This window comes from Anolis sagrei, chromosome 4 (genome assembly GCF_037176765.1).
Source record: "Anolis sagrei isolate rAnoSag1 chromosome 4, rAnoSag1.mat, whole genome shotgun sequence".
Classification (NCBI taxonomy): domain Eukaryota; kingdom Metazoa; phylum Chordata; class Lepidosauria; order Squamata; family Dactyloidae; genus Anolis; species Anolis sagrei.
In genome coordinates, this window is record NC_090024.1 from 88961044 (window position 1) to 88973402 (window position 12359).

Here is a 12359-nt window from a genome sequence, read left to right on the forward strand (position 1 = left end):
TGGCCCCTTGACACTCTCTCTTCTCCTGCAACATTTTCTTTATTTCTTTGTGTAAGCCCAACAAGGAATCTGGTCAAAGGGTCCTGTGTTCAATTAGAAACTCCTATTTTTCATTGGAAAATCCTCGCTGGCAGGGTTTTTCAAGATCTTGATGGTGGTTCCAAATATAATGCCATTTGTGGACATTGTCAGACCTTAACGGAATATAGAACTTGGATACTTTGCTGACAAACCAGATTCAGTAGTGAAACAGAAGATTGTGCTCTCCAGATTCTTTCATATACCTGCTAAAATATGCTCTGCTACACAGGGCCCTCTCCAATTTTCACTTTGATGATTGTTATAGTGATTACTTTAAAAAAATAGATTATGATTTCCAGGCACCCATCTTTTAGTTTTGATCATGAACATCTTGAGGACCCCATGTTTCCAACCTATGTCCTTGTCCAGCTGTGCCTCCTTTGCAAGAAAGACATGATTTCGTTGATCTGGGGGTTGATTCTGAACTTGCATGGTTTTTTTTTTTTTTTAAAAAAATTGTTTTATAGTGTATGTAGAAAACAGAACAGACAAAAGAAAGAAAAAAGAAAAAATATGCCAAAGATTTACAAAAGAGTGAATATTCAGTGCTCATTAAACATATGAACAATCAGATTTGGTTGTACAATTATTTATACCTTAACATTTCTTAACCCTCTATCCCCCACCCGTGAACCCCACCCCCTGAACTTGCATGGTTCTGAAACCTTGCTGTGAAGTCTCAGGGCCAGGAAAAGACAAACTGCCATAAATTTATGGCATCCTTTTTTAAATCCATCCAAACTAATGACCAGGGTGTTGTGAAGTGTTTGATGTATTTTATTTTTTTAATGGTTTCCCTATTTCTTTTTAATAGTCCTTTGTTTAATTCTGTTTTAGTATTTATGTGTTTTAAGTTTTAAGCTGTATGTTATATTGTTTTTAGTATTACTCACCACTTTGAATCTTTTTTAAAAGAGAAAAATGGAATTTTTAGTATTAGTATCATTGTTAATAATAGTAGTAATAGTAGTAGCAGCAGTAGTTCACATGCTAATTAGGTGCCATGAAGAAGTAGTTCTTTTTGTCTTCTTGTCTTTTTGTCTTGTGTGAACTGCTAGTCCAGGGAGAGGCGGATGAGCTCCCTCTATTCGCTCCCTCTATTCGCTCCAGCTCCTCATGCAGGGACATGAGAGAAGCCTCCCACAAGGATGATAAAAACATCAAAAATCATCCAGGCGTCCCCTGGGCAACGTCCTTGCAGACGGCCAATTCTCTCACAACAGGAGCAGTTGCTCCTGACACGACCAAAAAAAAAAAAAAACTGCTAGTAAACTTTTTGGATGGCCGAGAACTAATGTAACTTTCTGTCTATTTCTAAACAGGTGAGGAGCATTACAATTGCATCTCTGCGCTCCATAAATCTATGCGAGGCTCTGATGAAAATGCTTCTCTTTACTGGCTTGCTCGAATGCTTGAAGGCGGTGAGGATCCACTGTATGTGGCAAGGAGGCTGGTGAGATTTGCTAGTGAAGATATAGGTGAGTAATTCAAGAGGGCTCCTTGACAATTTTCTCTGTTTTTTTTTTCTTTTCAACATTATAATGTAGATCTGTTTCAATATATGTGTGTGTGTGTGTGTGTGCGCGCTTGCGCTTTTTGAGAGAGATTGAGAGAGAGAGAGGGAGAACTGCTGACTGTTGTTACTACTGTTCTTTCAACTTGCTCTTTCCAGTTGGTCTCAAACTGTAGAGTTGCAAAGAAGACAGGAAAATAGACATTTGTACTTCTCCATATTTTCTGCTTGTCACTGCTTAATACGGAATGAAAGAAAGGAGGAACAGTAGCAAAGTCAAGGGCCTCAGGGGTTCACAGTAGGGTTCCTAATAAGGAATGACCTCTGCCAGAAATACTTTGGTTGTTCATTTGGGGGAGGGGCGGGATTGGACCGAATAATCTTGTGATCTCTTCCAGATCTATGATTTGAAGTCTCCAGTGATGCCTAGCCCTATTGTGAGACTGAGGGTTCTTTCATACAGGCCCCAAAATACAGGTTCTGTTGGGCTTTTAACTGAAGGGTCCGAACGATACCTCAGGTAAAAACAAATTAATTCAGGACAAAGCAGGTAAACCCTGCTTTGTCCTGAATTAATTAGATACCCCATTAGATCCGGGCTGTCCTGAAAGCCTGGGTCTAATGGGGTATTGGACCTGTGGGGACTCATCCCCAAGTACTCCAGGAGTGAGTCCATAGCCATTTTGTGGTGCCCACTCCTCCCCAACCCCCCTCCCCTCCAAGCCCTTAAAAGAGGGAATAATTTACCAGGTACTATATGAAGGTACTGCTAGAGTCCTGGGCATAGAAATGACATTCCAGGAGGGGGGGAGGCAGGAGTGATTTTGCTCCTGACCTCCCCCTCGGTCTCCTGGATCATCATTTCTATGTTCCAGGAGGACTCCAGCAGTACCTTAATGGCTGCCCGATAAATTATTTCTTCTTTTAAGAGCTTTTGGGAGGATTGGTCCCATGCCATCCAGTAGTTACACACACCCCCTCCCAGGAAAGCCCGGGTTGTGGAGATGGGGATTCAAATCAAAGCGCAGGATTTGACTGTTATCTGGATGCGCCCTTTTTCTTTCAGAAGAGACTTGATGTGGCACATTGCTACTATAATAAACTCTTTTAAAATTGTTACTCTGTTTTGGTTGTAGGATTGGCAGATCCCTCTGCACTAACTCAAGCTGTTGCTGCTTATCAAGGTTGCCATTTTATTGGGATGCCAGAGTGTGAGGTGAGGTAGCCTATGAATTCACTCTTTTGCACTTTTGTGGGGGTCCCGTTCCCTTAACCACAATAAATGTAGAAGGCTGGTTGTATTCACTGATTTTCCAGAGCTTGACTAAAGTCTTGGGACTCAAGTTTGGGTTTTTTTCAGGGTTACGTATAGCTCTGCCAACATCATGCCCTCTAAAAGAACTACAAATCATTTCTGTTGTTTTTTTCTCTTTTGGTTTTCCAGGTCTTACTAGCTCAGTGTGTTGTCTATTTCGCCAGAGCACCAAAGTCTATAGAGGTGTACAGTGCTTACAACAACGTCAAGGCCTGCTTGAGGAACCACCAAGGACCCCTTCCACCAGTTCCTTTGCACTTGAGAAATGCACCTACCAGGCTCATGAAGGACCTTGGCTATGCTAAAGGCTATAAATATAACCCTGCATATAAAGAACCTGTGGAGCAGGAATACCTGCCTAAAGAACTCAAAGGGACCAATTTTTTTACATAGTAATTATTGGGGTTTTTTTTCCCCTTACTCTGCTGCTCCTGTTTTGGTATTACTTTTAGATTTTTTTTTATTTCAGTTCTGCTTTACAACCACTATGTAATCTGAGCTGACAGTACTGAATTATGTACTGGGCTCATAGTGGCACATACTTCTATAGACGTGTTAATTGGCAGGCCTCACCTGGCTTAAAGTGAACTGTTTGCTTTAGAGAGGAAGATACCCCAGATCTTTGGGAGAGGATATTGCAAAATGCATAACAGTTTGTCAGATCAGTTGAAATCATTGAATTTAAATGAGCCTATCCGAGTCAGATAACTTTATTAATTGCAGAAGGGGTACGGTCTAGATCAAATTAGGCACTTTCAATAACTTAGTGCTCTTGGTGCAATCAGTTGACTTAAAAATGCCTAATTTTAATCTGACCATATCCTTTGTTTGCAATGTTGGCATAAATTACTTAAAACTGTGAAAAGGGACTGGGAAAGAAAGATTGTTATTTGCACCTTAAAATAGAAAACATATTTGTATAATATTTGTCTGATATTTTGAAATAGTTTAATTAAAGTTGATTTCAAAATGTATTGGTCTGCATGTGGTAATGATGGTGGTTTGGATGCGTTGCTGCTCCACAAAATGAGCATCCTGATATGCTGTTGTTGAGCAATAGCTAGCAATGACAAGATTTCTCAACAGGTCTCTGGAAATTATATGGATTACATAGCTGTTAATAAATCTGTGCTGTACACCAGGGACACCCAACTGGTGTGGTGGGGCTAGTGTTCCTCAACTTGAAAAGTTACATACTTGTGAACCTAAAGTACGATTCTGAAATGGTAGCTGACCAGTCTAGGGATAGCAAGAATGTTTGAAAATATTCAAAGAATGATTGGAAAACTTGTTTTTCAAATGTTGAGAAATTTTGATAGGAAGATTCTCGGATTGACAAGAATCTTTGCAGTTTAAGATTTCTACCCAAAATCCACACATTGTTGCTTTGTGCAAAAGTCTGAATTTTCTGCATGGAAATTGATATATCTACACAGAAAACATTTTTTTTGTCAGGAGCAACTTGACAAACTGCAAGTCTCTTCTGGTGTGAGAGAATTGGCCATCTGCAAGGACGTTGCCCAGGGGACACCCGAATGTTTTGATATTTTATCATCTTTGTGGGAGGCTTCTCTCATGTCTCCGCATGGGGAGCTGGAGATGACAGAGGGAGGCCATCCACATTCTCCCCGGATTCGAAGCTGCAACCTGTCGGTCTTTAATCCTGCTGGCACATGGGTTTAACCCATTGCGCTATCGGGGGCTTCACTGAAAAACGATATTTCCTGGACAAAACAACCACTTGTGAATTTTGTGTAGAATAAGTCCAAAACTGGAAATATATTCTCACGCACACACCGTATCCATCATTTCAGGTAAACCTGGCTTGAAGATGTTCCCCCAATAAAAATGCAAAAAGCACACCTGGATTTTGCCATTTTATATAAGGGCCATTATTTTACTATGACATTGTATAAAATGTTACTTGAGCATACACAGATTTTGGTTTCTCCAGGGATTCTTGGAATCAAACTCCGGTATATGTGTGTGTGCGTGTGTACACATTCACACACACATATATGCATATATGTGTGTGTGTATATATACATGCACACATACATATATACCTATTTGTATGTATATATACATGTACATATACAGATACACATACATACACACACTGGAGTTTTCCAGATTATGTTGTTTTTGAAAACCTCCTATCTGGAAAAACATTCTGAAATTACTCATTTCTGCCTTTGAGAAGAAATTTAGTGAGGAATTACATTTTTTTCAGTCTGGTTGTTGTTGTTGTTGTTACTACACTTCCTCCTACTCAGCCTCCACTTGGATAGGCTTACCAGGTAAAATACATAACACGACTCCTTATATATATATAAGATTTGGGTAGAAAAGGGACTTTATCTTCTATATGAGGGAAGGAGGGAGGGAGATGATACACAACTAGTTCTCAATAGTTGTGTATCATATTAGGTTGTATGGATACTACTGTTTTCTTTTAGGCCAAAAGAAGAAGTTATTCTTGGTAAGCATCCAAATGGCAGTGTCATGGGTAAAGAGCAAAGCAATCTATATTTCACAGATGCTCAGCTAAGCATGCCTGCACTATTAAACATTTGGAAAACATTGCCTGCCCATTGAGCATGCTCTGTGGCTTAACACAACTATGTAGCATTCTGCCCTTAGTAACCCGACCTTGTGTCTTCTCATTTTTAGCCCTTCTTAATTCCTCTAAAGAAAACTCGTAGGGAAAAGCATGAGCAGCCAGTATGGGTTAAAATTGGAAGATGAGAGAAAATCAAAATCTTTCCTGGTTTCATTTAAGAAATGGTATCCTATCTGCTTTTTTACTTGGGCACTCACTGAAAATCGAAAGTGCATTGGCAATACAAATGTCAGTCCAGGTGCAGCCATCTGTGCTGATGGATAAATAGCTTCACTATAAAACATTTTTGAGTAGTGAGGGGTTAGAAAGATGTACTGTCATACTTAAGGAAGCCCATGATGACACCACATTTTCATTAAAGCTTAGAACAGTGGTTCCCAACCTTTGGTCCTCCAGGTGTTTTGGACTTCAGCTCCCACAATTCCTAACAGTTGGTAAACTCACTGGGATTTTGGGAAGTTGAAGTCCAAAACACCAGGATGGCCAAAGATTGGGAGCCACTGGCCTAGAAACTTTAGTGTTAGAACAATATTCAGAACCCGCTATCCAGCATGACTGGTCCAGACAAGGAAATTTTCAAAGCTCTGGTCTACATACATATTCAGAAGTGAAATACTTTGAATAACCCCAAGTGTGGGTGTCCAAATTCAGATCATTCTGCCTTCATACTTGCAAAACACTGCTTTCATTTCCAGATTAGAACCGACTCAGAAAGTGATGGAGAAGATGTAGCTGATGGTAAATCCTTTACTTTCAGCAAAACCAATCCAAGACGCCACAGAAAATGGCATCTTTGTGCCACAGAAAATGGCACAAAGCAGAAAATCCCACTAATTCTTTGTTTCTTTCCCTGGTGGAAATATATATATAGATTGACTCTCCTTTACCCAGAATCCTTAAATCTAAAATACTCCAAAATCATTTATGTGGTAGCTGAGATAGTGACACCTTTGGTTTATGGTGGTCCCATGAATAAACATGCACAAAATTATTAAAACATAACAGTCTCTAGAATTCCCTTCATGCTATGTATATAAGGTGTGTATGAAACATAAATATTGTGTTTAGATCTCCAAGGTATCCCATTATTTATTTATTTATTTATTTATTTACTTTGCTTATATACCTCTGTATCTCAAGCCCGAAGGCGACTCACAGCGGTTCAAAAACAGTAGAAACAGCAGTGGTTCCATACAATATATAACAATTGACTTAACACATTATCCATAAATTACCAATAAGCAATTACAATGCACAATTATTACGAAAAACAACCGTACCCAATCTTCTCATCATCCAAGCGTAGTCCAGGTTCGTCGTCCATTGTTCCATTCCTATGTTCCATTACCAGATTGCACTAAATTACTCAAACGCCTGCACAAACATCCAGGTCTTCACCTTTTTATGTACATATGTAAATACAGGTATTCCAAAATCCAAAACACTTCTGGTTCAATCATTTCAGGTAAAGGGGATTCAACCTGTAAAAAGAAAATGGAACATTATTTTCCATGATATTCCAAATTAATTGAGGCCACCATCTTACTCTGCCTAATTGTCTTGGGGGTAAACAACTGGCGAACTATGTATGATCATGATTCTTCCATCTTAACATTGAGAGGTGATTGCTGTCTTAATCAGCCTCCATTCTAAATTTGAAAAAAAAAAAACAAAGGCAGACTTTGCAGAGTTGGTAATGTTTCACTGTGTTAAATTCACATATTGCAAAGTTAAATTCAGGCAGACATAAAATATCAATATTTTTTCTCCCAGTTTGAGCAGGATGATGAAGATAAGAGCTTAGAAGATATTAACGTAGTGGTCCTTTGAAGGCAGGTGTCAAAACATGCAACTTTGCAAGACATTTGAAAGCATTTGGTACCTGAATATTAAAATTACTTTATTTCCATAAACTTGAATGGGCCTTTCTCCATTGTTGGAAAACCACAGGCTGTTATGTCAAAACACAGGTTTATGATGACACATTACACAAAGCATTCTTAAGGAGGTTAGGCGCAGAAAAGCTTTGTGGAGTGTTCTGTTGCTTTCCAGGTATAGTAAAAACTCAAAGCTGGGACACACCTTAGATTCTCACACAATGAACCAAGCATATCTCTGGCTTACATAAACAGCAGAGACATGTGCATCCTGGTAATGTTAAGGGAAGACTCTTTAATTTTATTGCGACAATAAAACTCTATCCTGGATTAATGCTAAATGTCATTGTGATGACCCTGCCATTGATCCTGATCATTTATGCCACGCGACTTCCTGGCACTGCACATTAAACTCAGTTTGAATATGCCAGGTGCCTGGCTTTATATGTCATCATGAGAGATACATTTGCAGAAGGATGATGTGTTTTGAACAAAATCTCGGACTGGCGTGGCTTTCAGGCTAAAAGAGACTGTGATTCAGTGAGAAAACTCAGACTCTATTAGTTCATGAACTGCTGTTGCAATTATCCTTTACTATTGTGGATGATAGGAATCAAAGTCCAACAGCATTAAGAGCAGACATTCCTCAACCCTGGGATAAACTATTCGGTCACAATTTGGGGACCAGAGCTCAAATCCACATTTTGCAATAAGCACACTGAGTGTGTTGCAAATTTTCCCTATTATACGTACTTTGCAAAGATGCTGTGAGTATAAAAGCACATCACACTAGACTAGTTGCTCTAAGTGCTGCCTTGAATTCCTTGGATTGAAGGTGAGTTAAAAATCCAAGAAGTAAACTTTAAAAATGCATTAGTGATAAGCCACCACATGGTAAGCTTCTCTAGCAAGTAACATTTTAAGTTTTAGGTAAGCTGTGTTGATAGAAATAAATGCAGCAGCTTCAATCGGCCTTTCACATCCACTGATTCCGTATCCACTGATTCAACCAAAGAAGAAGAAGAAAAGAAAAGCTTGATTTTGTAATTTTCAATAAGGGACAATATTACTACACCTTTATATATAATGAGAGCATCCACAAATTTGGTGTGGAACCAAACCCCAGTGGATACCTAGTACCCACTTGAAAGCTGGGTCATACTTATAACTGACCACTCTTGTATATGTGTGTGTGACTTCAAGTTGCCTGTTGACTTGTGATGCTCCCATGAATTTCATAGTATTATCTTAGGTAAGGAACACTCAGAGGTTGCCCCTTCCTTCCTCTGAAATATGACATCTAGTAATTATGATTCTCCTTCCAATTTTTTGTGTGCATGTTAGGAGCGACTTGAGAAACAGCAGGTTGCTTCTGGTGTGAGAGAACTGGCCATCTGCAAGGACATTGCCCAGGGGATGCTTGGATGTTTTACCATCCTATGGAAGGCTTCTCTCATGTCCCCCCATGAGAAGTTGGAGCTGAAAGATGAGCTCACCACGTTCCCTGGATTCAAACCACTGACCTTTCAGTCAGCAGTCCTGCTGGCACAAAGGTTTAACCCATTTCACCACTGGGGGCTCCACCCATCAAAATACAGATTGGACATCCCTCATCCTGACTTCCAAAATCTGGGTGGCTAAGATTTTTATTTTATTTATTTATTTACCACACTTTTATCCCGCCCTTTTCAGCCCAAAGGTAACTCAGGGAGGCATACAGGCTGGCAACAATTAGATGCCAAACACACATAAATACATCATTTAAAACAGGTTAAATCACATAATAAAATTCATATAAAAACAATTTAAAACTATTAAAATCAATGACTTCTGGGTTTAAATCCATGTCCATTTGCCAAGATGTCTTTTCCTTTCTGATGGTTCAATGTATATAAAGTTTGTTTCATGCACAAAAATTATTTTTAAAAATATTGTGTGTAACATTACCTTCAAGATCTGTGTATAAGGTGTGTGCGAAACAAATCAGTTTCATGTTCAGACTTGGGACCCATCTCCAAAGTAACTCATTATGTTCATATTTGCCAATACAGGTCCTAATTAGCTTCTAAGGTCAGGCAGGATCTGGTGCCTTTAGGGTATCCGGGTCATGTCAATAATCTTGCAACAGTAAAAATACTTGGGAAATTCAACCAAAGCACAGCTCAATAAACTGTACACTGTTCCTTTTTAAAAGCATGGGTGTGATTTAATTTCATTGCCAGCAGCTAGCAACAGATGGAGCTCCAGAGCAAACAAATTGCTAATAGCTCCTTACTCTACAAACTTTTTAATGGGGTCTAGATAGTTTTACCAATTCTTTCCTCTGTAAAGAAGTATTACATGGGGAGAAACTGAGAAATGTAACCTTCCTATTGTAGATTATTCATTTTGTCACCGTAATCTGCAGTAAGGTTCAACATGCAGGCAAGAGTGGTTGTTGTAAATTGCCAGAATGGTTCATATGTCCCTATTCTAACACATTATAAAGGGAACAGTGAAACACTTCCTTTGAAGGGACACTCTGTGCGGCTCTAATCTGTGTTACAGCTTTGTTTGAACCAATATAACAAACATTGGAAATATGCTGATGCTGACCAATCCTTCATGTTTCTATAGTTTCCTAATCCCATATGAAAGGGAAGCTGTACAGGCAGGTATAGTATGTTTTCTTGATCATTTGTTCCCAAATTGGATGCAGAATTCCCACTGTTGTGCAAATATGATAATTAATCATGTTCTTGCCTCATGTCTTCACAAAGGACATGTTGCAATACGTTTTCGTCCTAGGATGGCCTTCCCTCATCCATTATCAAACTTGCAAGCATCTTTGGAAGATTACAACATATTACTCAAGCCAGAATATAAATAGTTCAATCTTGTTTATATTGTGCATTTTTTCCTTGGACTGTATTTGCCTATTTCACTGTATGTGTTTATCTAATCGAGCAATGTGTGCTCAAGGACTGGCAGATTGCATGAACATTACTCTCATTCAGTTTAAAACCTTTAATGGGGTATTAAAGTCATAGCTGCATGATAACCAAAACTGTTAAACACTGAAAGATATACAGAAAATAAATAATAGTATAGGTGAAGAGTTTTTTTAAAGTGTGTGTTCATAGATTGTCCCACAACACTGTGCGAAGCTACTTGAAAAATCAAATAAGTCAAATTCACAGCCAAATCTCTCTTAATATTTAGTTATTCAGAGAAGAACAAGTTACTTTTACCCATACAGGACTGTATTGTCCTGTATGGGTAAAAGTAACTTGTATTGTCTGTATTGTCCTGTATATTTGTAAACTATTCATGCAAATATAGAAGCCGCACTTTTGACTCCCTCTATATTTTGCAGGACTTGGGTCCGCATACTACACTTGGAGTTATGACAGCATCTAAGGCAGCATTTCTCAACCTGGGGGTCCCAAGGGGATGTCAGAAGGGTTGCCAAAGACCACCAGAAAACACAGTATTTTCTGTTGGTCATGCGGGTTCTGTGTGGGAAGCTTGGCCCAATTCTATCATTGGTGGGGTTCAGAATGCTCTTTGATTGTAGGTGTACTATAAATCCCCGCAAATACAACTCCCAAATGTCAACGTCTATTTTCCCCAAACTCCATCAGTGTTCACATTTGGGCATATTGTATATTCGTGCCAAGTTTGGTACAGATCCATCATCGTTTGAGTCCACAGTGCTCTCTGAAAGTAGGCAAACTACAACTCAAAAATTCAGCATAAATGCCCTTCCAGAATTTTCTATTGGTCACGGGAGTTCTATGTGTCAAGTTTGGTAAAATTCCATCGTTGGTGGAGTTCAGAATGCTTTTTTGATTGTAGGTGAACAATAAATCCGAGCAACTCCCAAATGACAAAATCAACCTCCCCCCCCCCCCAACCCCACCAGTATTCAAATTCGGGCTTATCAGGTATTTGTACCAAATTTGGTCCAGTTAATGAAAATACATTCTGCATATCAGATATTTACATTACGACTCATAACAGTAGCAAAATTACAGTAGCAATGAAAATGTTATGGTTGGGGGTCACCATAACATGAGGAACTGTATTAAGGGGTCAGAGCATTAGGAAGGTTGAGAGGCACTGGATACGTTTGGCATTGATTGGGGCCCTCCATAATAGATAAAGCAGTGAAGGTACTTCATGCTGAAACATTTACTACATTGATTATTTATCAATGGATCTTTGGTACAAGTGGCTTTGTCTCACCCTGATCAACCATGGATCTATGTCAGTGTAGTGGCTACATTCAAGTGCCATGTTAACTCAGAAAATTTGAAAGATTTTTTAAAAATCATCACTAAAATTTGTACTCAGTGAATATGATATTTTATAAGAGAAAGCAATCAGTTATATTCTCTCTAACTCAGGCATAGGAACTCAAGTCTATGACATAAGAAATACAGAGTAGACAACAGAAAGGGGATGCTGCATGAAACTTTCTTTACCTCTATTGCCCCCTTGTGGCACCTAGTTGCTTAAGCATGGATGTTTGCACCTCTCTTCACTTCCAACAGTCATAGTGGGCTCTTGCTATTCACTGGGTCTTGCTTCTAGGGATCCTCTTGGCTACTAACACTTGGGGTTGCTTAAGTTCCCACAAAACAATGGAGTATGCAAATGTGGTCCTTATATAAAGGTAAAGGTTGCCCCTTGACATTAAGTCTAGTAATCAAGTCCAACTCGGGGGTTGTGCTCATCTCCATTTCTAACCCAAGAGCCAACATTGTCCGTAGACACTTCCAAGGTAATGTGACCAGCATGACTACATGGAGTGCTGTTACCTTCCCGCCTGAGCAGTACCTATTGATCTACTCAAATTTGCATGTTTTCGAACTGCTAGGTTGGCAGAAACTAGGGTTAACAGTGGGAGCTCACCCCGTTCTGCCGATTCGAACCACTGACTTTTTGGTCAGAAAGTTCCACAGCTCA

At 39.3% G+C, this 12359-nt stretch overlaps 1 protein-coding gene across 1 annotated transcript in view; it reads left to right on the forward strand.

Moving 5' to 3' along the window:
- The window catches only part of WRNIP1 (WRN helicase interacting protein 1), a 61633-nt gene extending 57750 nt beyond the window's left edge, over positions 1-3883 (forward strand). The window contains exons 5-7 of the mRNA XM_060774737.2: positions 1404-1559; positions 2731-2810; positions 3039-3883. Coding sequence (XP_060630720.2) covers positions 1404-1559; positions 2731-2810; positions 3039-3302 — 500 coding nt within the window. The 3' untranslated portion in view covers positions 3303-3883. The remainder of the gene's footprint in view (positions 1-1403; positions 1560-2730; positions 2811-3038) is intronic.
- The last annotated feature ends 8476 nt before the right edge of the window (positions 3884-12359 follow it).